General features: G+C 38.6%; 1 protein-coding gene across 1 annotated transcript in view; it reads left to right on the top strand.

The window, feature by feature from the left end:
- epha10 (EPH receptor A10) overlaps positions 1 to 26946 on the top strand; it is a 144573-nt gene that overhangs the window by 15670 nt on the left and 101957 nt on the right. The window contains 2 exon segments of the mRNA XM_079878905.1: positions 18630 to 18694; positions 20297 to 20966. Of these exon segments, the coding sequence (XP_079735031.1) occupies positions 18630 to 18694; positions 20297 to 20966 (735 nt within the window).

Raw genomic sequence — 26946 nt, 5'->3', positions numbered from 1 at the left:
TTACGTAAGCAACTTTAGTTAAAAAGTACATACCTACTAGCCTTTGAACGCTGGTGTCTATTACTCCTCAAGTAGCAAAGGTGCAAATCAATGTAACGAATGCCGACCTGAAGGCAGAACATAACAGTGAATTCTTTAATAGAAAGATGTTGGGAATTATTGGTTACTTTGTATTAGGGGATATTTGTAATGGTGCAATAGAGAATTATTTGAGTATGTGTGTTTTACGCTTGTAAAACGTATTTGTGTTTCATCATTCTCATGAATCAAAGCTCAACATGTACGTCTGAGCCGAATCTCCCAAATCCTCCAATACAACTGAAACAAAGCCCATCTAATGTACATTTACATTTAGTCATTTAGCAGACGCCTTTGTCCAAAGCGACTAAAGCAAGGACTAATGTCATTGCACAAATAAGAGTATAGCAGATGTATATTTTTACTATGATAGTATACTGGTGCATTACTCCGCAATCCCTGCAGTGAATCCCAAACTAAGAAGATGTGTTGAGAATAATCAGTGATATTTGTTAAAGCAAGCATCACTTTTATGACTGATATTTTTTCTTAAATAAACCATGTTATGCCCTTGATGTTTTCAGGCTCTACTAGAACAGGTTTTCCTGCTTGAATGTTGATTATTCTCCTCATATTCTCCATTGTTGCGGCTCCTCTCTTCCCAGTCTGTCAGTAACGCTCTGTTTACTTCCTGTCTCTATGAAGCCCCTCCTTCTGAAAAGCACACTGTGCTCTGATTGGTCGGCTGGAGCAGTGTGTTGTGATTGGTCGAGCGCTTCGAGTGTGTTTGGGAAATGCCCCGCCCCCTTACCATAACCGCCAGTTTAACCTGTTAAGCTTCACCAGTGCGTCGGCGCACTGAAGCGTTTTTTATTTATTTAATTCAAAATTACTATCAGATTTAATGTTATACCTTGACAAACTATACATCATTAAAAAGATATAAGACTCAAGTTTCAGTATTTGACCACTATTGTATTCTGAGAAACTCATAGTGACAGTTATGTCTTAATTTGTGTCAGGAGTTATGAAATGAAAAAATGAGTCGATACCTTTAATATGAATTATGCGTGTCAGCCGCTCCCATTCATAAAAAACTCCCGTGCTGTCGTCATGACAGCGATACACAAAACAACGTCCCTCAGGGCTTTAGCTCAAAAATGTGCAGATTTGGAGAAATATTGATAGATTCTTTTAGATTCACATCATATTTCTATAGACAGGAATAATATTTATTGAATTTATACCCAAATGCGTCAATGTAATCTTTATGAGCGTTTGGTATTCTAATTCACAGTGTTTTCAATTCATACCAATAGGCTGAGGGCGCTATATGCACAGTAATATAGTCCATATATGGCACATGAAGAAGAGCCATGATCATGTGACATTCCAGGAAGCCTCGAACACACACACAGCTAACAGAGATCGGCTGTAATCATGCAGATAAAAGATGTTTTGAAGACAATAAACATGATTGCAATGATATCTGATTTGCCTGTGTTCTTCAAGCCATGCCAGGTATTTTTATAATAATAGATTATATTTATAATGTAATGCTAATCTATATAGACTTCATCATTGTGCATAATACTATCAAATAATATATTTTCTGTCTGATTTTTTTATCTGAAGCTAAATTAGATCACAGAAGATTATTTAAAACATTCAGCTTGAGTTATAAAGTACGTTTTGAACATAAATATGGTTTTAATCTCATATATTGTCGTGTATTGATGGTGTGCTAAGCTAACATGCTAGCTAGCCCTAACTGTTAGTCACATGACATGGTCTTGAAAAACATTTAACTAAATACAGAGTTTTGGGCTTATTATCTTCAGATTTTAAACATAAAATGTTTAGACATGTGGCTTTAGCTGTAGTGCATTTCTAGATTGCTCCAGTGCCAATTTCAATTTTATTTTCATGAGGATGTTTCATAAAAAATAATTTCTAATAACTTTACAAAACTTTGAAGCTATTTATAACAATTTTTGTCATTACGACAATAATTAATTCTACATTTACAATAAACTGCCAGGTGTCAGCTTTCAAACGAGATCATACTTGTGCTTTTAGTACAAAGGGTTCATGAACTGTATCTGTTTTAGTTTGGGTATGTCATTTCTGGGGATTTTTCAAAAGTGGCGTTGCAGCTTAACAGGTTAACACACTACTAACTAACTCAACCAGGCCCCGCCCCTTTATTCTGCGCATTAATTATTATAATGAGGAATATTGTGACGTGTTCGTTCCCGGAAGAAACTCAAGACAAAACACTGACACTGATATAGAGAAGAACTGGAGCTTTGCAGAGATTTTTAATGATCAAACAGCAACGTTACACACTAAAGATGAAGATGAAGTGAATAATGCCTTGTATTTTCCAGCTTGAAAATCCCAACTTATTTTCCCCCCTACTTTGCATCCTAGAAACTAACTAGCAACACACTCTTAACCACCCAGATCACCCAATAGCAGCTGCTCAGCAATGTGTCAGAAACCACTGCCAACATCTTAGCAAATGCAGAGAACTTATTTTTAACAACACACTAGCGGCATATTTTGCTCAGACATGACTTGTTCTTCAGAAATTCTGGTGTCATTATGTAACTTCACTTAGTGATGTGCTTACAGTATGTACATGTGCCTTAAGCTTCATTGACACAGTCTTCTGATCGTACATGCAGCTTCGCTCTGTTAGCCGGTCGAGAGAGTGCAGATGTGATGAAAAATTCAGAGCTGTTCTGTGGGCTGTGCAAGCTTGAGGATCCTGTTAAATAGTGCAGCGGTTTAAAGCCGGAGAGCTGCAAGATTAATCGTTAAAAGATGCTGATCTCGGTTTAAACACCCATGCAATCTTATTCCTAAATAACAATGATTTGGCTCTGTCTATTAAACATTTTTCAAGGATGATCACAGCGAATCAGATCTGTGTTCAGAGAGATCAGATGTCATGAAACAGCTTCACAAACAGTCTTTTCAATCACATAGTATCATTATTTCTGTCTTGCAATCATTCAAATGATCACAGAAGTACTGGGTTAAAAGTTTATAATTCAGATATAAACACTGATATCTACGGTAGCTATCAAAATAGAATAAATCACCTTTTCAAAGTAAGGACGCTTCAAATAAATATTGTATCAATTACATTGTTACACCAGTAGGTGGCGACAAGGGACTGTTAAAAAATGTATTTGTCATTGAATCATTAAATACTGGTTCTTCATCCAGTAATGAAACAAGTGAAGTCTTTATGAGTGAGTCATTGAATCATTCACTCAACCTGATTAATAATAAATAAAATAAATAACAAAGAACATTTATATTTGTTGAATAGACTGCAGCAATTAACATTTTCCCTAAGGCTAGCATGTATTTTCAATGGGAGCGTCACATATTTAGAAACGGTGACTTTCACACTGAGAGCTTGCTGTTGTTTTTCTGGACGCAAAGAGCTGAAAAATGTTCAACTTTGTGTAAAACGCAGCGCTCATCACTGTCACATACATCCAATCACAGCGGAGGAGGGGCGGGACAAACACAACACCGACCAATCGCCACATTCTGCTTGTGCGACGGCAACAGACGACAACTAGCACAACAACGGAACTAAATCATTTAAAACAAGAGCCAAAGCAAACACTTTACATTGTATCGGCATTTTCATATTCAGAAACAACAACTACCTTTGAAATCAGAGACTAGTAACACTTATATGATATTCTGTGTCACAGTGACTAAAGCGTCTCAACCGAGTAAGATGGACTGTCCCATTTCTTCATGGTGATTTCTGAATCTGACATGAACGTGTGAAGACTCTGCTTAGTGCCACGCCACTTTTTGACATTCCAAACTTGTCCGAGCTGTCGTGTTCAAACGCTTCCATCTGCGGGCCGGCTGCTCCAAAACTAGCAGCGCGCTATTTGCATTTTAATTTGCATTCAATCACGGCTGTGCGAGTGTGTGTTTATGTGTGTGTTTGCATTTATGGGGTCTTCTGAAAATTGCCTGGTGTTTTTCTCTTTTCCTCCTTTTTATTATAGAAGCTCTATGAACCTTACATTTTAATCTGTCCATTCAGGGTGAATGTAGATGAGACCCTACTATCTTTTTTTTTATAAATTCACAGTCTGTGTCTTTCTTTCTCTTTCCATACACAGATTTCATTAGCGATGAGATCCTGGACAGCAGTTCAGCAGAATTTATTATTTTATTTCTAACACCCACTCACACTTACAAATTAAACATGTTTTCCTTGATTACTAACACACAAAATATGATTCTGTTGGCCTGAAATCTAAAACCATTACTATAGTACTCAAAGCACACAGTGTCTACATGAAGCACAAATTTAGATGGTTCAATAGTTTATCATTATTTGTATACTTGCATAGCATTTAGTAATAATTTGAATTGGCGATTTTTATTTTTATTTTTAGTAATCTAGTAAACAAAACCAAACCACAGTGAGAAGTTATCAATTATTTGAGCTTTTTATGATTTGTTTTTTAATGAAAAAATAAAACTCTTACTCCTCACCAACCAGGACGGTCTGTCCTAATCGGGACTAGGTGAGACATTAATCTCTTTAATATTCTGAAAGAAAGGACCTCACAATTTCCAGAACTTATTTGAACACTTCTTGAGGGAAAGTCTAAACTAAAATACACATTTTTCTACTTCATTTACTCACTACATCATTTTGTGTCATACAGATAAGAGTAATACATCATTCCAAAATGTAAAGGACTATTTTATTTGTGTACACTCACAATAACAACAAAATCGTGCTTTTATAAAATAAAGACCAAGCTTTCTTCCGTCTCAGTCTCCGTGACCTGCAGCCCTCACATTAATGAACCGAAACTCAGCGATTATCCTCACAGACATGAGAAACATGCCTATAGAAAGCTTGAAATGTACTTTTAAACGAACCAATTCGAACAGAAAACAAATACTCTCTGCTTATTTAATGCGTATGAAAGGTGGGTTTCTCTCTATAGACGTGTTCACTACTGCGAGATCTTTGCAGCCGACACTGACTCAGAAAACACTAGATTATTAAATAATTCAAATGTCTCCTTGCTATTTTTCCCAACACATTCATAATCATTACTTTTACCAGTTCTTTAGGGCAAGCTTTATGAGTGTGGAATAGGCATATTTTCAGCCCCCCGCATATTTAAGTACTTCAATTGACATAAATGTCGAGAGTAGTTGACTAATGGCATAAATGAATGACTACTTGTCGACTACAAAAATCTTTAGTTGGGGGCAGAAAAACACTAGTTTATTAAATAATTCAAATGTCTCCTTGCTATTTTTTCCAACACATTCATAATCATTACTTTTGCCAGTGCTTTGCGGCAAGCTTTGAGTGCACTTGAGCATGGAATAGGCATATATATATTTAGCCCCCCCGCATATTTAAGTTATTAAATTTAATATAAATGTCGACATTAGTCAACTAAGGGCTTAAACAAACGACTTGAGAAATCTTTAGTTGGGGTTAGCGCTAATATTCCCTCTTCCCAGTCTGTCGTATCACACATCCTGACTTCTCTTTATTCAGCTCTTAAGGCTGTAGTCGTAAGGAGACCGCTGGGCTTCAGACTCGCAGGATGATTGGCAGAGGAGAAATGGAGAGAGAGACCCTCTCCCTGAGCCGTGATTAAAGTCCCTGAGATCTGTCCATTAGTGCACGGCTTCTTCAGAAGATGTGTGGGCTGCTGGATATTGGGGTGCCACAGGAACCGGGGTTAAGACCTTTTCCTTTTCACTTTATGTGATGCCTGTCACATTTTTCATTTCAGCCTCCTAAATGGTTTCGCCTTCCTCTTTCCCTCCAACCTGAGATTTAAATGTGAGCAATCTTTCCGTTCCTCCACACTAAATAAGAAGGTTGAAATGACCCTCTCCGTGGCTAAATTACTCATCAAAAGCACAACCTTTTAACAGCGTTGAGTGTTGAATGGGAATCTTAGATCATATTTCCCATGCCATCGGTGATTAACGTTTTCTTTGAGGTAAACAAGTTTGGCAGATAATTTCCTCACCACTAGAAAATGCGTTTGTTGGGAAACCATTTATGGGACATTACTGGTGAAAAGCTCCTTCATTATGTCTAGTGAAGAACTGCAATGTTCTGGACACTTTCTGCTTCCCTCATGTGCCTCATGTGGTTTTGATTGGAAGCACTCGCTTCAGTGAGCTTGAAATTGATGCGAGGTCTTCCAGCGATGACCTTTTCTTTACCAAAAGCGAGAGTCAATACAGCACATCTGGGGAAGTCAATGAACTTTGACCTGGTTGAGGCTAAAAAATCAAACAAGCATTTTGATTTCAAGCTTTAGTTAAATGATTAGCATGGAGATTCATCAACACTAACATCACAAAGGCTAAAATCACAGACTCAGAGTAGGTTCTTACTTTGAATAAATAGCCTACTTTGCGTTTTGCGTATGTTCTATACAGTATGAATGTGTGTAGTATAGATGCGAATCGTCATGCTGTCATTATCATGTGACCTTTCAGCGTCAGTAGCGTCACTTCACTGCCATTCGCATCTCTTATATGCACTTCAAGATCTCACTGGAAGGAATCTTTCTGCCTACTGTTTTATAGATACTGTGAAATTGGACATATACGCTTTACACATATAATATAGCTGGATCAACAGGCCTGAGGAAAGAGGCAATAATGACCGTCTGATTCAATCCTGAAGGAAGCCATTCTGCATGTGATTTGCATAATTTGCATAATGAGGATTTTGTGAATTAATATTATGCTCAAATGATCTACTTCACAGATAAGTAAATAAGCAATCATGGAATAAATGAATCGAGACCATGTGAGATGGGCGAGCGATGAGATCTGACAGTTGTACAAATGATAATTAAAAGCCTGACTTAGATGGAGAAGATGGAGAAAGAGACGGGCATCTACAGTATATTCTTGGACTTTTACTTTTACTAATAGTTTCCATGTGACGTCACACTCTTATAGAAACGCCCCCTTGAAGGGCAAAGCAAAGCTTTCTTCAGCTGCCCTACAGTCATTGTCACCAGGTTTGAACTAATGTAGTAAGACCGTGAAATTAAATGTTACCGCATGTTATTGATAATGCAGTGCATATTTTATATATATATATATATACTGTAAGTGAGCAAATGAACCCAGAATATAAACCCAACGCGCAGTTTTTCGGTAAGCATTTTTCCATAGAAAACCCTAATGGAGAAACCCTGTTGCTTTCATGCTCTGTGTTCATCAACTCGTCTGTGTAGTTTGCATCATCAATAAGGTGTTTACTGAATTTGGTCTTTTAATAACACTCTTTTTAATATCACCGTCATCCACAAAAATACTGAGAGGCCCGGCGACTTTTCCAGTCAGTCATGACTACTGGATTTGGAATTTTTTATTTATTTTTTTCTTACTCGATAATATATTTTTAAGCTTGGCAAAACAAGAATTTTTTTGATTTAAAAGTATCTGCCATTTTTAAAATTGTATTAATTTGCATGACCTTTCCAGGTCTAGAAATCACACTTTTAAAATGAAGCCACCTCATATATATCCAGATTTTCCAAATCCTGGTTCTTCAAAGAAAAACATTTGTTGAGGGGGTGAATTAAAATCTAAAATATCTTGTAGGTTTAGCTGATTGTAAAGCTTGTTTTGTCTTATTCTAGGTCATCTTGAGGTTGAGAACCACTGTTGTAGACTGATATATCTCGCTGTCTTCAGTCTGCAGTGAACACAAGGTTTCTGTCATCCCTCCATCCCTCCATCTTTCCTCAGTTTAACAGGCACAGACCTGTTATTCTAACTTATCGACTCGCCTGGCCGTATTCTTTCGCAAGCGCCCGTTGTTCTGCGTATTGATTGATCAGCTGTCGGGAATATGGATTTCTGCGGCTCGTGATGTGCCGCATTGATGGATGGACGTTCTCTCGCGACCCCAGACCTTTCTGTCTCTCTCTATCTTTCTCTCTCACACACACCTTTTGACTTGCCTTCATTCATCAATAGGATGGAGATCAATGTCTGTAGTAATAATGGAAAGACGGAGCGGGAAGAGAGCTGGAGGAAGAGAGTCTCGGGACTGATAGATATATGATATGATATGATTGATATGATATGATATGATATGATATAATATGATATGATATGATATGATATGATTGATATGATATGATATGATATGATATGATATGATATGATATGATATGATATGATATGATGAGAGGGGTGGATGGATGTGATTTGAAAGAGTTTGGTCAACGTTCTTTTTTTTAAATTCATTTCTATTTCACTTACATTTTTCATTTCTATCTCAAGTTTTATTTTATTTTATGATATTTTTTAAAATTTAATTTATTCCTGTGACATAAAGCTGAATATTCAGCTGAAATTACTCAGGAATCTTTATAGAATCAGAAGTTCAAAAGTTATGTAAAAGATTTTTGATGAATTTATTGAATAATAAAAGTATTCATTTCTGTTCAAGAAGTTAAAACTACTTTTTTAAATACAATTTTGATCACATAAATGCAGGTTTGGTGAGCAAAAGAGACTTCTTTAAATTAAAAAGCATTAAATATTTGTACAGATCCCAAACTTTTGAACACTAACTTTGTCCAAACAAGGGTGTTATGTGATTTATATTTCTTAAAAAAAAAATTTCAAAATATTTCTTTATATTATATCTATATTATTTTGTCTTCAAACTGCAGGGACATCCCCCCCCCCCCCCAAAAAAAACCCAGATTCTGATATTTTTCCCAGAATAGTTTTTAATGCGTTCTATTAGTCCAGATCCACTGAAGTGTTGACTACATGTTTGGTTTCCGCTCCAGTTTTTCATGAGAAGCAGTTGTAGTGTCTCTGTGTATGTGGGGAAAATCACTCATTTTAGACTTTGAATCCAGTCAGCTCGATGTCATCTTATTCATCACGAGTTTGATGACATCAAGCGTTCTGAACATTAGCCCACTGTAAACACCACGGGTGACAGTGTGTGAATGTGTGTCAGAGAGAGAAAGTTCAGTCCGCATCCTAACGACGGCTCTGTGATCTGTGATCCGTGTGTTATCGAGGAGGTGGAGAAGAAGTGTGTGTGTTTGAGGATGAATGAAAGAGACGGGTGGGAGTGAACGTTCCTCCTCCTGTCAGGGAGCTGATGTGCTAATGTGTCCAAAATTACACACTAATAAGATCTAAACTGGATTCCTAAATTGAGAGAGAGAGAAAAAAAGTCTCTCCCTCTCTCTCTTCCGCTTACGTAACCACTCTTCCACTTTTCTGACTCCGTCGCTTATTAACAAGGACAGAGAGAGAGAGAGAATCAGGGATGTAAGCTGTTCTCTCACACTGGCCTCCTTTAATACATTGTTTCTAGTAAAGCAAGAATATCCTTCTTGTTTAAAAAAGAACCTGAAAAAATCAGGACATACTGTGTCAAATGCTTTAAATGGCATTTAAAAACTATTCTATTGTATAATTTTTCATTAATATTAATTATATTCATGTTTGTCAGATGTTTATGTAAAGGTTTCTGTTCTTATTTTCAGCATTATAAACTCCTTATGATTTTTAATGTTTGTGAAAGAGTCTCTTCTGCTCATCAAAGCTGCATTTATTTGATCAAAAATACAGTAAAACAGTGAAATATTATTCCAGTGTAAATCATCTGTTTTCTATGTGAATATACAGTAAAGTGTAATTTATTCCTGTGATCAAAGCTGAATGTTCAGCATCATTACTCCAGTCTTCAGTGTCACATGATCCTCCAGAAATCACTCTAATATGAGGATTTGATGCTCAAGAAACATTTATGATTATTATCAGTGTTGGAAACAGTTGTTTTGAACATTGATATTTTAGTGTTGTATCTTTATCATTACTCTTGAACCAGATTTGACTTGTTCCCTCATAACCTCGGTTACAGCCGTCTCAGATTCCCAAACGATAAACCGTTCTGATGAAACTCTGAGACTGAATTAAACACACTTGACATTTAAAGCATCCGGTTCTGCGCACAAAGATCAGAATAAAACATTCTTTTGCTCGACTTGGCCAGAGGTAATGGAGGAACCAACAACGATACGGCTTCAATTATTGAAGTGTGTATGAAAGCTCTACTAAAACTGTCCTCTCAGCTCCGGTTTACATGCAGACAATCCGTGACATTTAAAACACACAGCAATCAGCACGAGGGTTAAGCGGGACAGTGAGATGGGTAGGTTTAGGGGTCAGGTGTGTGTGTGTGTGTGTGTGTGTGTGTGTGTGTGTGTGTGTGTGTGTGTGTGTGTGAGATTGGGTAGGTTTAGGGGTCGTGTGTGTGTGTGTGTGTGTGTGAGATTGGGTAGGTTTAGGGGTCGTGTGTGTGTGTGTGTGTGTGTGTGTGTGTGTGTGAGATTGGGTAGGTTTAGGGGTCGTGTGTGTGTGTGTGTGTGTGTGAGATTGGGTAGGTTTAGGGGTCAGGTGTGTGGGTGGCCTGGTAAACCCTACGTTATGGGGACAAAATGTCCCCACAAGGATGGCAATATCCGAAATCCTTGTTTGTGACATTTTTTGGTCCCCATGAGGAAAACGGCTTATAAATCAAAAAAGTGATGTTTTTTTGAAAATGTAAAATTGCAGAAAGTTTTCTGTGATGGGTAGGTTTAGGGATAGGGTTAGTGTAAGGGGATAGAATATACAGTTTGTACAGTATAAAAATCATTATGTCTATGGAAAGTCCCCATAAAACATGAAAACACTACATGTGTGTGTGTGTGTGTGTGTGTGTGAGAGAGAGATGGGTAGGTTTAGGGGTCAGGTGTGTGTGTGTGTGTGTGTGTGTGTGTGTGTGTGTGTGTGTGTGTGTGTGTGTGTGTGTGTGTAAGATGGGTAAGTTTAGGGGTCGGGTGTGTGTGTGTGTGTGTGTGTGTGTGTGTGTATGAGATGGGTAAGTTTAGGGGTCGGGTGTGTGTGTGTGTGTGTGTGTGTGTGTGTGTGTGTGTGTGTGTGTGTGTGTGTGTGAGAGATGGGTAGGTTTAGGGGTCAGGTGTGTGTGTGTGTGTGTGTGTGTGATGGGTAGGTTTAGGGGTAGGGTTAGTGTGTGTGTGTGTGTGTGTGTGTGTGTGTGTGTGTGTGTGTGTGTGTGTGTGTGTGTGTGTGAGATGGGTAGGGTTAGTGTGTGTGTGTGTGTGTGTGTGTGTGTGTGTTATCAAACGCCTAACAACCACCCAAAACAGTGCCGCCACCTGTCAAAATTTCATTAGAAGATGTAAAATTGGATTTGTTCAATATCTGAATGCATTTCCCCACAAACTTCTGATTTGTCCTGTAGAACAGTTCTGTCACTCTGAATCCGCATTAATCCGAGCTGTCTGTCGCGTCTTCGATGCCTTCTAATCATGTTGACTCGGCTCGCTCCTCATACGGTGTTATTATGTAAGACAGCTCTCCGGCAGTCACATGACCCTCATATCAGCGACTGCTGTCTTCATTCCTGACGCGTTTCAAAATGAAGAAGTTTAGATGTGCTGAGATATGGAGAAAACTATGGGCTGATTTTTTTTATACGCTTTTTTCTCTCTACCCCTCCTCCTACACTTCAGCAAAACTCTTGCATTTACTTGCTTAATTCTGAATCATCATTACAGGACATGAGGCAAAGCGGCTTTTAAAGCTGTATATGTCAGTCTTCAGTCATTCCTTCACCGTTTAATGACCCTGAATCTCTTGATAAGCACATTAAGTTATTTCTCTCTGTGCTCTGACAGCTCAGAGGTTCTGGCGGGTGGATCGTGACGTTATGAGCGAGTCGAGCTTCAGCGTTCAGCGAGACTGGAAGCCATTTCCGATCCGTCAGTCACATCTCCGTCAGCACATGCACATCATGACTGAACACACACCGTCACAGCAACACATCATGACTGAACACACACCGTCACAGCAACACATCATGACTGAACACACACCGTCACAGCAACACGACTCAAGCTAACACTGAAAATCTCTCGCGCCTCGTCTGATTGGCTGACTGCATGTTCTTGATACATTGAGAATCATGATTTGTTGTGATTTGTCACGATTCTCCCATGATTCTGAATAGACAACTAAACAAAATAACGTCATTTACTAGAGGTTCTGATCAAATGTTAATTGCTGCCGTCTATTTAATAGGGATGCACCAATTTGAGCGATACCGATAATTCTTTATGTTTGAAAGCCGATAACCGATATATTGGCAGATAAATCTAGATCCAATTTCTTTTTTTAAATTGAGAGTCTGATTACAAAAACAAACGTCTCACAATTAAAATCCATGTCCCATGCACGCGATTATAATGATCTTCTCAAGGAAATAATACATTATTTATCAGCTTTAATATGTCGGCCAAAGTTTTTTTTATCGGGCCGATAACTTAAAAAATGAACCTATATCGGCCGAGACCGATATGGTGGCCGATATATCCCTACCCATATTTCCCGATGCATCCCTACTATTTAAGCAAATATATTTAATTAATGATTCATATATTTTTTAAATCGGTTGAGTAAATGATTCAATGACTCAAAGGCTTCACTTGTTTTATTCCTGGATGAATAAGCGTTTTTTAACAGATCTCTTGAATGAATAGGTGTGTTTGTGAGGCGGCGCTGCTCAGACCGTTCTGTGTGTGACACCAAAGTACAGCGATTTTTATGTCATTTTTATGTCATACACGGATCGATCTGAGTAGCGCCGCTTCACATCGAACACACCTAATGATTCAATGACTAACACATTTTTCAAGTCACATGTCGCCACCTACTGGTGTAACAATGAAAGTGATGCAATTACTTGAAGAGTCAAGTTTCTTTCATAAGGTGATTTACTTTATTATGATCACTACCCTAAACATCAGTGTTTATACTGTACACACACTAAAGTTTTATCCCAGTACTTCTGTGATCATTTGAATGATTGTAAGACAGAAATAATTATTCTGTGTGTTTGAGTCAAGATCTTTTAACGATTAATGGTGCAGCTCTAATTTGCTCCATGACTCTCTCAATCTCACTGACCAAACTCAGAAAATCTCTTGCATCTGAATGGCAAATCTCATCCGAATGGCTGGCTTGGTTCCTCTCAATCCTCTTTTCCTGAATACAACTTTTCATTTGTGTGTGTCTCTGAGTCTGGCGCTGTCAAGATAATGTCAGAGCCAAGCAATCCGGTTTTGTGAAGGCTGTCGTGTTGCGTCGGCTCGGAGGGGGTCGTGTTTGTAAAAGCGGGCCGTTCGCCACCGTGACCCATTTCCAAACGACGGCAAGCTGATCAGAAAGAAGAGCGAGAATGACTGAGAAGTGCTGGTGAATACGCCTCCCCCTGTGCCGAAACCCAGGCAAACAGCTGTTATTAGGATTCAGCGGCTGTGTGTGTGTGTGTGTGTGAGCATTTCCATACAAGCCTAGAGAAAAGCAAGCGCTCTTTACACCCCGATGGCGGAGCTGAAAGTTTAATGAGGTCATAAAGGTCTGTATGGGGCTTCAACTTAATGCGCTTTGCCATTCTGTTGGCTTTAACGCTACGAGCGAATGTATTCACGTACCAAGCGTGTGTGTGTGTGTGTGTGCTTATTAGAGGGATAATGTTTGGCCGATGAGTGTCCCGCAGGTCTCTGGACTCTGATTGGTGCGTTCTGTGCTTTATGTATATATGCAGATAAGCTTCATGGAAGAGAGTTTAACAACATGTGGCTAATCCCCTCTATTGAATTTTATGGTTCTCGTATTATAATTCTTTCAGTGGGATTTACATGTGTGTGTGTGTTGGGTTTGACAGGGAGATCAGTGCCCTTGTGACACAAGCACATCCTTCAGTCTTAGACGTCGTCTTTGTTTGTGAGGGTAAATTGGGGGTTTTTTTGCTCCCAGGTTCTGCTAATATCTAGAAGGAAGCGTAGTGATTAATGTAATGAAGGTTATTTGTGGTGAGTACAGTTTCTAAAAAGAGATGGAATGTGTATTTTTGAAATCAAAGACGGCGGAATGATGTTCTTGCTCATTTTGGCTCGAATTTATAGAATAGTTCATGCATAAATGAAAATATGTCGTTCCAAACCTGTATGATTTTCTTTCATCTGCTGAATATAAAATGAAATGTTTAGCAGAATGTCCCAGCTGCTCTTCTTTAGATATTGAGTGTGAATTGGGAGTACGACTGTCGAGAAAGATTCTCCGTCAACCACCACTTAAAGTGTGGTGTAAATCCAGCTTTTAATGTAGTTTATGTGTCTATGTGGTGTTTTTAATCTGCTTTAAGACAAAGCATGTGTAAATTCATAAGTCGACAGCATTGCTGAGTATTTCCTCCTTAAAACTGCAGTGAACCAAAGACAGTCTCAAAAACACGTTTTGAAATCGCTGGTGTTTCTGACGTCACAAACTACCTTGTAACCAATCAGATCAACGTGTGATCGTCAACCAGTGGATCTCTGAGCTGAGTGAGTGAGTGGAGGCGGGGCTCATTTGCATATTCATAGAACCGCGCATACTAAATGAGGCAAGGGTGTCGAGTTACATTCAAGATATTTTAAGGCATGAAGACATTTTTTTCAAGGAAAAAACACTTTAAAATGTAATTTTGGTGATTTAAAAGATGTGTTTTAGGGGATACAATGATTGACTACAGGTGGACTTTATATTACCCAAAGCTATCGTATGGCATGTCTTCAGTCGACTTGGAATTTAGTGCTTGAGTTTTATGACACTCATGCTGCATTTGCATTTTTGAAGGTTAACTGTTACATTCTGCTCATTGAAATTGCATGCAATAGAGTGACTTGTCGTGAGGATATCTTCTTCCGTATCATGACGTACTGTACATCCGAGGGACACTTGGTTCTTGGTTCTATTAATCGGTTGTTGATTGGATAGAGGCTGATCTGAATGCAAGTTTGCAGTCGATTGTAAGAAAAGGATAGTTTTGAGTCAAGTCACCTTTATTTCTATAGTGCTTCATACAGTTCAGATTGTTTCAGTGATAAACAGGAAAAGAATCATATGAATAAGAATAAGATCAATAACTAGACTTAGATCACATTTCAGATCTATCCATTTGCGTTCCACAAGTCAAATGGGTTTGGAACGACGATGGTGAGTAAATGATTTGAAATGTTTTGGGAGAAGGATTCCTTCCACTGCTTGTTTCTGCTGTTTCTCCGTCTCGTTGAATGACCTCACATGTGTCCGCGAGTCCCTGCGAGCGTTTGACCTCGTCTGTGGCTCTGCCTCGGTTTGTCTCTTCAAGGTCGAGTCAGTAGGGGTCTGTGTCAGCAGAAATCAAATGGCATCTTGTTTCCTAAACGAGGAGAGACCGAGCAACAGCTGTTCTGGAAAAATAAATAAAAAAATCACTCAAACCAACCGAGGTGAAGTCAGAACACTGAAATTTATGTCTTTGTTTACCACAGAAAACCTTGGGAACGTAAAATACTCGACCTCAGTACATTTGACTTGGCAGTAACCGCAAGTCTGCCAGACTAGAGACGCTCTGACTCATGCTGTATGATACTGTATCTATGATGATAAACACTGTATGATACTGTATCTATGATGATACACGCTGTATGATACTGTATCTATGATGATACACGCTGTATGATACTGTATCTATGATGATACACGCTGTATGATACTGTATCTATGATGATACACGCTGTATGATACTGTATCTATGATGAGTCGCTGTATGATACTGTATCTATGATGAGTCGCTGTATGATACTGTATCTATGATGATACACGCTGTATGATACTGTATCTATGATGATACACGCTGTATGATACTGTATCTATGATAAACGCTGTATGATACTGTATCTATGATAAACGCTGTATGATACTGTATCTATGATAAACGCTGTATGATACTGTATCTATGATGAGTCGCTGTATGATACTGTATCTATGATACACGCTGTATGATACTGTATCTGATGATAAACGCTGTATGATACTGTATCTATGATAAACGCTGTATGATACTGTATCTATGATGAGTCGCTGTATGATACTGTATCTATGATGATAAACGCTGTATGATACTGTATCTATGATAAACGCTGTATGATACTGTATCTATGATGAGTCGCTGTATGATACTGTATCTGATGATAAACGCTGTATGATACTGTATCTATGATGATACACGCTGTATGATACTGTATCTATGATGATACACGCTGTATGATACTGTATCTATGATAAACGCTGTATGATACTGTATCTATGATAAACGCTGTATGATACTGTATCTATGATAAACGCTGTATGATACTGTATCTATGATGATACACGCTGTATGATACTGTATCTATGATAAACGCTGTATGATACTGTATCTATGATAAACGCTGTATGATACTGTATCTATGATAAACGCTGTATGATACTGTATCTATGATGATACACGCTGTATGATACTGTATCTATGATAAACGCTGTATGATACTGTATCTATGATAAACGCTGTATGATACTGTATCTATGATAAACGCTGTATGATACTGTATCTATAATAAACGCTGTATGATACTGTATCTATGATGATACACGCTGTATGATACTGTATCTATGATAAACGCTGTATGATACTGTATCTATGATAAACGCTGTATGATACTGTATCTATGATAAACGCTGTATGATACTGTATCTATGATGAGTCGCTGTATGATACTGTATCTATGATACACGCTGTATGATACTGTATCTGATGATAAACGCTGTATGATACTGTATCTATGATAAACGCTGTATGATACTGTATCTATGATGAGTCGCTGTATGATACTGTATCTATGATGATAAACGCTGTATGATACTGTATCTTTGATGAGTCGCTGTATGATACTGTATCTATGATAAACGCTGTATGATAGAAGTGCTCATCCGGCTTGTAATGAAGAGGCGTTCAGACGAGTGTTGTGATGTCAGAGCGTGTTCTTGTGTGAGGACTGACGCTGTCAATGCATGAGCCAAGCAAAGAGAAACAAGCGTTTGTGATGGCAATTAATTATGAATAATTCAGCTTCTGATACACAACCATGTTTGGTGAAATGATGGGAGAAATGTGGCATAGTCTAATACACTAATTAGGCAAACATGGTGTCATTCAAAAGTTGTTTTTTTTGCTAGAAATTCATACTTTTACTATAGGCAGGGACGCATTAAATTCATCAAAACAGTAAAGACATTTATAATGTTACAAAAGATTTCTTTTAAAATAAATGCTGTTCTTTTGAACTTTTTATTAATCAAAGAGTCCTGAAAAATAAACTGCATCACGGTTTCCACAAAATTATGAAGCAGCACAACTGTTTTCAACACTGATAATAATCATAAATGTTTCTTGATCATCAGATCATCATATTAGAGTGATTTCTGGGGGATCATGTGACACTGAAGACTGGAGTAATGATGCTGAACATTCAGCTTTGATCACAGGAATAAATTACACTTTACTGTATATTCACATAGAGAACAGCTGATTTACACTGGAATAATATTTCATGTTTTTACTGTATTTTTATCAAATAAATTCAGCAGAAGTTTTGTAAACTCTCCTGCAGCTCCTTCTTACATCCCCATCTACCATTTTATCGGACAAAAAAATTGGTTTCAGCTTAAACAGACGTTAACAAACAAACCACAGTTTTACAAAACCATAGTGTTTAAACTCAGTGCAGATGTATTTGTCTCTGCAGATTATGCTGGGAAAAGTGAGGATATTTTAGCATCAGAAATATATTTATATATATATATATATCTTGTTGTTTTGTGCAGATTTAGGCCGTGTTTTAGAAGTATTAAAAGCATGATTTGCGCTGTCCGTGGTTCTGAAACACCCATATGTTCATCCACGCCGCTGTCCATGGTCCTGAAACACCCATATGTTCATCCACGCCGCTGTCCGTGGTCCTGAAACAGTGTTTCTCGGTGTAAACGCTGTCTTTGGTGCTGAATTATAGGCCTTGTCCAAGTGCTGATTCAGAGCTCAAGCTCTATTTGTGTCAAGGGCATCTTTTTAAAAATGTTGCCCGAGTTTGTTTACACAGTCCTGTACTTGTTCAAATCGCTGAATAACAACATTCACTGGTGCACTGCTCTTTTTAATTTAGTTTGTAAGCGGAGGTTCACATTAAGGCTTTGTAATTGTAAAAATGCAGCGGAAATGACAAATGCCAGCTTGAATTTGCTTCACAGGCCTCTTGGGCTCTATTGCATTGTGGTGGTGGGGGTGTGAAACATTTCTTTTCCCTTTGATAATTATTGTTTAAATGTTGAACCAGCACAGTGTGGCGCAGACCAGTTGAAATTGGTCAATATTCCTGTGCTTTGCAAAGCTGTCCGCGGTTATCATCTGATGACCGGTGCAGTTCGTCCACTAAGTGCAGCACTGCAGGTCTGTCAGTCCTCGTTTGAGATGAATGTGTGCTCGTAGTTATTAAACACCATCAGCTCAATGTGTTCTGACAGTGAGAAAGAAATTGCACAACATATAATTGCAATTTAATGAGTCCTTCTTATATTGTTTCTCTCTTGCTTTTGTTTTTTTCCTCCAGTTGTGTTGCTGAATTCTAAGGAGTCCCAGGCAGAGCTGGGTTGGACCTCATATCCTTCTAATGGGGTAAGACTTTCATGTCTATTATTTATTAGATTATTGTAGACTTTGAAGAAACTATAATAGTTCATTGCTGCAGCAACAAATGATAAAATCACGTCTGCGCACTATGAATGGAAAGCGTCAGGTTTAACGTAATTTTACAATAGTTAATTATGCATTTCTATGAACAAAACACATCTGAAATTAGCAGAAATATAGTGCATGAAACAAGCTGCTCAAAACATGAGTGCTTTACATGAAGCACTTCAAAGCGATGCCGAAGCGTAATGTTCAGCGCAAATGATTTGAGCGCGCCGGACACGTGTAGTTACTGATCAATAGGCTTTTTCTCTTTCTTTCTCCTTATCTTTAATGCCCTCTTTTTTCCATCTTTACAAGTATTTCTAGTTTATTTTCCGTGTCTCCATTCCCCAACTGAATAACTTGCTCATGTCTGCTGTATTCCCAGTATGGACTGCTTTGCTCTCGCCAGATAAACCCATTTGTCATTTCTGTGTCCTGGTTCCCATCTTGCATCCGCTTCTCTCTGTCTCAATGCTAAAGCACGTGCTGAAGATTACATGCATAGTTTGATTCATAGCTGAGATGAGCAGTAAGCCTGACAGAGGACGCTTTAGCTCAGGACGACACGTTTTGTCATTCGTAACGTTATCTGTGAGGAGAAATGCTGCATGCTGGGAACTCGGTGCAAGCTGTTATTTGTTTAGCTTGTTAATTCTGGACCTGACAGCGATTAAATCCTCTGTCTCCCGCTCCCACCACAGCTGTGTGGTCACACACACACACACACACACATCTCTGTGGTTTTCAACAGGGTGTGTTGAAATTCTCTGCCACTCATTCTCGTATCAGTGGAGAGTCTCCGCCAAACTGCTCAATTCCCTCAGAAACGAAGGATCTTCATTACACTGCAATTAATTGTGAAAACACTGAGAGTGTTCGTCTTCAGAGGCTCATTAGAATCTCTCTACCAGACAATGAGCTTGTTTGTGGTGCTGATTGAAGATGCTTTAGTCTTCATATATTGTGTGTTTGATATACTGTAGCTGATTTGCCGCTAATCTTTATACAGATTGATTGAACTGCACGCCTTAGAAATATCAATAGCAACATGTGATGCACTTATCCACATGGACAGTGTCGGACACGTGTTGTAATATGTAGGCATGTAAGTCTACAGAGATTTGGTAATGTACATAGATGCATATCTACACAAATATGCCACCTTTTTAGGGATTTGATGCAACAAAGGAAACACTTGAAGATGAATTAGTATTGGATTTGATCTGTTTATAGAAGTATTACACTTCAGCCTGTTAATACTGTTGGCATGCTCAGTGAAAATGTGGGAAAAATTGTTGTAATTTTTTTTTTTTGCACTGAATATTTTTATCATAGAGACCTTGATTCTTAAAGCACAGTGAAAAAGTTTGTACAACCCATGAAAAGTGTAGTTATTTTGTAACTTTGTTTCATTTTAATCCATTGGCATTTAACCAAGGCTAATGGACAAATTGCAAACAAAAGAAAGATTTGCAATGAATATCCGCTTGGTTTTTAACCAGATCTTTTCTCTCTCTCTCTCTCTCGCTCTTCTCCTTCCAGTGGGAGGAAATCAGCGGCGTGGATGAGAAATACAAGCCGATCCGCACATATCAGGTGTGTAACGTGATGGAGCCGAGTCAGAACAACTGGCTCCAGACGGGCTGGATCTGGCGTCAGGGCGGCCAGCGGATCTTCATCGAGCTTCAGTTCACGCTTCGAGACTGCAACAGCATCCCAGGAGTTTCCGGAAGCTGCAAGGAGACCTTTAACCTCCTGTACGCCGAGTCGGACTGGGACCTGGGCCGCGTGACCCGAGAGGACCGATACAGCAAGATCGACACCATCGCTGCGGACGAGAGCTTCACGCAGGGAGATCTGGGAGAGCGCAAGATGAAGCTGAACACTGAGGTCCGTGAGATCGGGCATCTGAACCGGAAAGGGTTTCATCTGGCGTTCCAGGACGTGGGCGCGTGCGTCGCGCTGGTTTCCGTGAGAGTGTATTATAAACGATGCTTGTCGACGGTGCAGAATTTAGCCGTGTTCCCGGATACGGTGGCCGAAGCTGCGTTCGCGACTCTAGTGGAGGTCAGAGGCTCGTGTGTGAACAACTCTGAGGTGGACACCGACAGTCCTCCCAGAATGCATTGCAGTGCAGAAGGGGAATGGCTGGTGCCGATCGGGAAATGCAGTTGCAGCGCGGGATATGAGGAGGGACACAGCAGCTGTGAGGGTAAGACACTCTTACAGTCTTGATGTAGTTTTCAGGCTCTGCTAGAACAGGTTTTCCTGCTTGAATGTTGATTATTCTCCTCATATTCTCCATTGTTGCGGCTCCTCTCTTCCCAATCTGTCAGTAACACTCTGTTTACTTCCTGTCTCTATGAAGCCCCTCCTTCTGAAAAGCACACTGTGCTCTGATTGGTCGGCTGGAGCAGTGTGTTGTGATTGGTCGAGCGCTTTGAGTGTGTTTGGGAAATGTCCCGCCCCTTACCATAACCGCCAGTTTAACACACTACTAACTAACTCAACCAGGCCCCGCCCCTTTATTCTGCGCATTAATTATTATAATGAGGAATATTGTGACGTGTTTGTTCCCGGAAGAAACTCAAGACTGTGAAGTAACAAAGTCACCTTGGTCAAATCAAAGCTGTCCTTGCGGATTCAGTCTGGCACTATATTCTGAGTCTTTTTCTGTGACGATAGCTTTGTTTAATAAACAAATGAATACATTTATAATAATAATGAACTATTTTATATTGTGTCTTCTCAAGGCGCTTTTTGCAAAAACAAGCAATATAAGAATAAAAAACAATAGAACCAAAATAAATGAATTAATGAACATGCAAATATTCATATATTTGTAAACAAAACTAAGATAATCATGCAAAAGCTACGCTAAAGATTAGATTAAAAAAATCTTTAGAAATGAATAACTGAACCAGATCAGTCTCGTTTGTAAATGAATCATTCTCACCAGTTTGGAGAACTGGACTCATTTAAAAACTTGCACAAATCTATCAGAAAATTATATATGAGCCTTTTTTAATGTCCTTTTTGAGTTTTTCTTTTTAGTAGCTTGACAGTCCCATTCATTTTCTTTATATATTTGAAAGAAGTTGCCAGGATATTCTTTGAAATTCTTTTGCTTTTCCTGTAATGAAGTGGTACGGGTGTAGACCGAAGTGAGGGTGAGTAAGTTCTGGGATGATTTCGTGGGATTGCGTGTCGAGACGCGTCACATGATGTTCGAGACGCTCACGGCTGTTAGTGTGACGCGGGTCGAGACAGAGACAGTCACTCGTTCAGTTTCACTCAGGAGGTCAGAGGAACGTCACGCTCTCGAAACTTCTGTCTGTCACTGATCTCTCCTCCCACTACAGCTGTGTGTGTGTGTGTGTGTGTGTCAGTGTGATATTTCACAGGACATCTTGAAGGAGTGTGTGAGTGGCAGTCGGTTCACACGTACAGCGACAGGCTGTTACAACAGACCCGGCATTGTGTCTTTATTATGTTATTAGTTGTCATCGAATCATAAATCGCTGAGAGTCATGTGATACGAGAACGAGGTAAACTTACATTTCAGCCAAATTTAAAGAGTTGCTGGAGTTTGTAAACTTGAAGCTCTGGAAAGATGATGCTCTTTTTTTGAAAGATGACACACAAACTTATAAAACCATCTTTTTTTCATCGGCTCCTTTAATTATATTATATTATATTATATTATATTATATTATATTATATTATATTATATTATATTATATTATATTATATTATATTATATTATATTATATTATATCAAAAATAGCATTAATATAATATAAAATATATTATATAATTATTTTATATTTTATATTTTAAAAATAACATTATAATATAATAATATATGCATACATTTATTTTTTTAAGCTCATAAAACATGATTAATTTATTATTATTATTATTATTATATTAATTTATATATATCATAATATACATAAATATATTTTTGAAGCTCATAAAAACACATTAAATAATAAATTCTAATGTATTATTATTATTATTATTATAAATAATAAACTCTTTTTTTAACCATATTTTGGTACTATTTAAAATATTTATTGGTACATTAATTTCCGTACCATGATATATATATTTAATTACCATGATTTTCTTTTGTCACACCCAAACACAGCCTGTTCCTGACTTCCTGACTGAGTGAGTGAGTGAGTGAGTGAGTGTGTGAGTGAGTGAGTGAGTGAGTGAGTGTGTGTGTGTGTGAGTGACTGAGTGAGTGACTGAGTGAGTGTGAGTGAGTGTGTGAGTGTGTGAGTGAGTGAGTGAGTGTGAGTGTGTGAGTGAATGTGTGTGAGTGTGTGAGTGAGTGTGTGAGTGAGTGTGTGAGTGAATGTGTGTGAGTGAGTGTGTGAGTGTGAGTGAGTGAGTGTGTGAGTGTGAGTGAGTGAGTGTGTGAGTGAGTGTGTGAGTGTGAGTGAGTGAGTGTGTGAGTGTGAGTGAGTGTGTGTGAGTGAGTGTGTGAGTGTGAGTGAGTGAGTGTGTGAGTGTGAGTGAGTGAGTGTGTGAGTGTGAGTGAGTGTGTGTGAGTGAGTGTGAGTGAGTGAGTGTGTGAGTGTGAGTGAGTGTGTGTGTGAGTGAGTCTCAGAATAGAGGATTGAAAGGCCAAAGATAAACAGGATTTCTCACATCTAATGACAGAGGAAGACAAACACAGACAGCAGAGTTGTGTGTGTGTGAAGGACAGATTGGATGAGTCGAGAGAGAGAGAGAGAGAGAGAGAGAGAGAGAGAGAGAGAGAGAGAGAGAGAGAGAGAGAGAGAGACGGAGGAAGATGATAAACACAGAGTGCAGTGATTATTGCGTGTTCTCTGGCTAGGATTGTGATTCTGAAACCAGTTCATTTGCTCAGTGAAAGCCTGATGCCAGTCTTGGTCCTATGGGAAAAACAAACATGCTTTGAACATACTCCTATTTTTTTTTTAATATTAACAAATTAAATGAGACAGTAGAGAATGTTGCTTTCAAGAAAGTACACTTCTTGAAAAATTAAGTAAAATTAAGTAAATTAAGTAAAATTATTATTATTGTTTTTTACTTTAACTCTCGAGTGCCTTGGCTTGATACGTTTTTATTAAGTAAATATTTCTTCTACTAATTTCTTCATAATTATATTATATTATATTATATTATATTATATTATATTATATTATATTATATTATATACAAAAGGAGATTGTGGCGTCACTCGTCTCTCAGCTGAATGATAATGAGACTCAGAGTTATTGATCGGCTCTAATGCTTCACTAAACTCTTCAAGCTCACTGTGTGCTGTGGGTCGACACTTCTCAACGAGTGTGTGTGTGTGTGTGTGTGTGTGTGTGTGAGTAAGAGAGAGAGGGAGAAAGTGATGTTAATGAGTGAAGAATGAATGGCGATCCTGAAGAGTGTGAGCGTGATTTATGTGTTTGCGACAGTGTGTGTGTGTGTGTGTGTGTGTGTGCGCAGGAGCGAGTGTGTTTTAACTAAATGGCTCGATAGTATTGACTCAGGCCATGAGTAGATGTTGATTGTGTCTGGAGAGGTTGCACTTGACAGGTGTGTGTGTGTGTATGTGAGTGTGTGTGTGTGTGTGTGTGTGTGTGTGTGTGTGTGTGTGTGTGTGTGTGTGTGAGGCCATGAAGCATCACATTTAATTATTTTCTGGCCGCTGTGTGCCGTGTTCTGTCTGAGAATGCAGGAAAGGTTTCGGGGTCACTGGAGCGGTATTTCTGATTTATGTCCAGTCAGTGATAAATGCAAATTGTGATAAACTGCATGAAGTCTAATCATTACAGTTTAACACGGACCAGGAGATTTGTGGACATTTTCCCGGATTTGTCCATCAGTTTGTCCATCATCCGACGCTTTGACGGTTTCAAGTCAACATGAAAACAAAATTAACTCTGTTTACGTTCTAAATAATTCTAATTAATCTACAATTCAGTTGTATTTTTTTATTATTATTTTAAATTTCTTAAAATATTTTTTTTATTTTAAAAAAATAATTTTTAATGAATATTTTTTTATATTTCAAAATGTTTATTTTATTTTATTCAATTTTAATTGTTAAATTTAATTTTTTATTTTATTTTAGCAAACTCAATTTCAGTGGGACACTATTTTGGTATGTAATGCTAACTTTTATCATAATTAATTTTGGATAAAATCAAGTCTGGTCCTTTTATTCTCATTTAATAATCCTGTGTTTAGGGATGTTCACACTGAGGACAATAACTATAACTATAACTATAACTATAACTTTAACTATAACTATAACTATAAAGTTTCACTATCCGTTCTGTCCTCTGCACAGCTATAACAATAATGGCAGAGGAATGTTGTCTGAATGACTTCCAGAAGATTTTCAGCTGATTAATGATTAAAAAAGCTTGAGCATTTAAAGTTGCAGATGACAAAACTGCATTGTGTGCTTATAATAATCAGAACGCTATCAAGCGTTGGTGTGGAATATGATCATGGTGTTATTGTTATAGCTGTCGTTCCTGGTGTGAACTACATCGGCTTTGTCTGGATGGAATGTCACGTTTTGTAAGGACGAAACAGAAGCCGTGAAGAAAGGATTGTGTTAAAGCCCGTATGATGGTCTGAGATCAGTGTTTCAGAGCTAACACAAAGCTTTTAGTGAAACGAATCAGACGAGAAGAGCTTGTCTTTCTTCATCTGTCTCTCACAGACTGTGTGAGTGGAAGCTTAATTTGAGAACAAAGTGGTGAAATGCTGAGTGTGTGTGTGTGTGTGTGTGTGTGTGTGTGTGTGTGTGTGTGTGTGTGTGTGTGTGTGTGTGTCAGAGAGCAGGTGACCTGATGTAATGTGATGTACCAGCAAGTTTAGCTCCACAGACTTCTTTTTAACTTTCAAGTTTATGTGAATGCATCACTTCTGAGTTTTCCATCCAGCCCATTCATAAGTCTGAAATCTGAGAGCATATTATGCCTTTTTCCCAAGTCTTGATGTAGTTTTCAGGCTCTGCTAGAACAGGTTTTCCTGCTTGAATGTTGATTATTCTCCTCATATTCTCCATTGTTGCGGCTCCTCTCTTCCCAGTCTGTCAGTAACGCTCTGTTTACTTCCTGTCTCTATGAAGCCCCTCCTTCTGAAAAGCACACTGTGCTCTGATTGGTCGGCTGGAGCAGTGTGTTGTGATTGGTCGAGCGCTTCGAGTGTGTTTGGGAAATGTCCCGCCCCTTACCATAACCGCCAGTTTAACACACTACTAACTAACTCATCCAGGCCCCGCCCCTTTATTCTGCGTATTAATTATTTAAATGAGGAATATTGTGACGTGTTCGTTCCCGGAAGAAACTCAAGACTGCAATGGAGGCGTTTCAGGAGTTCAGGAACACTGACACTGATATAGAGAAGAACTGGAGCTTCTTCATCCTCAAACAGCAACATTACACACTGAAGATGAAGATGGGGAAGAAACATCATCGGTCGTCTTCAAGCCAGTTGGTTGGCTAATCATAAGAGATCATTAACATATAGATGTCTTAAAGGTACAGTAGCAAAAACAGCCCATTTTAGTGTAACGGACAGAGACGCTGGAAGAGAGTCATTTATATCTGGACTGGTAATTACAGAGATGCACAAATGAGGGAAAGAGAAGAACAGATGACAGGAAGAAAGACTGGAGAAAACGTAATTAGACATGTAAGCATGGGACGGAGTGTGTGTGTGTGTGTAGTAGTTTAATTAAAGGTGCTGTTGTAACTCACAGATGTATAATTATAAAAGTCTTAAGCCTGTAGCAGCTGCTGAGATCTTTCTGCTGTGTGCGAGACTCACGCCAACGTCTGCCATATTTACACACACACACGCTCACACACACGCACACGCTCACATACACACACATGCTCACACACACACACACATACACACACACACGTATGCTCGCACATGCTCACACACATGCTCACACACATGCTCACACACACACACACACACACACACACACACACACACACACACACACACACACACACATACACACACACACACACGTATGCTCGCACATGCTCACACACATGCTCACACACACCCGTGCAATGTCCTTCCTTCGAAAGAAATTAATCTTCTTTTAGTTTGTTCTTTTTTACGTTTTTTTATTTGTTCCTCAGTTTCTTTTTTGTTCAGTCTGTTGTGTTTGTTTGTTTGTT

The sequence above is a fragment of the Squalius cephalus genome (assembly GCF_949319135.1).
Source record: "Squalius cephalus genome assembly, chromosome: 8".
Lineage (NCBI taxonomy): Eukaryota > Metazoa > Chordata > Actinopteri > Cypriniformes > Leuciscidae > Squalius > Squalius cephalus.
Note: the sequence above shows the minus strand (reverse complement) of the source record. Positions and strands in the feature narration are given on the sequence as shown.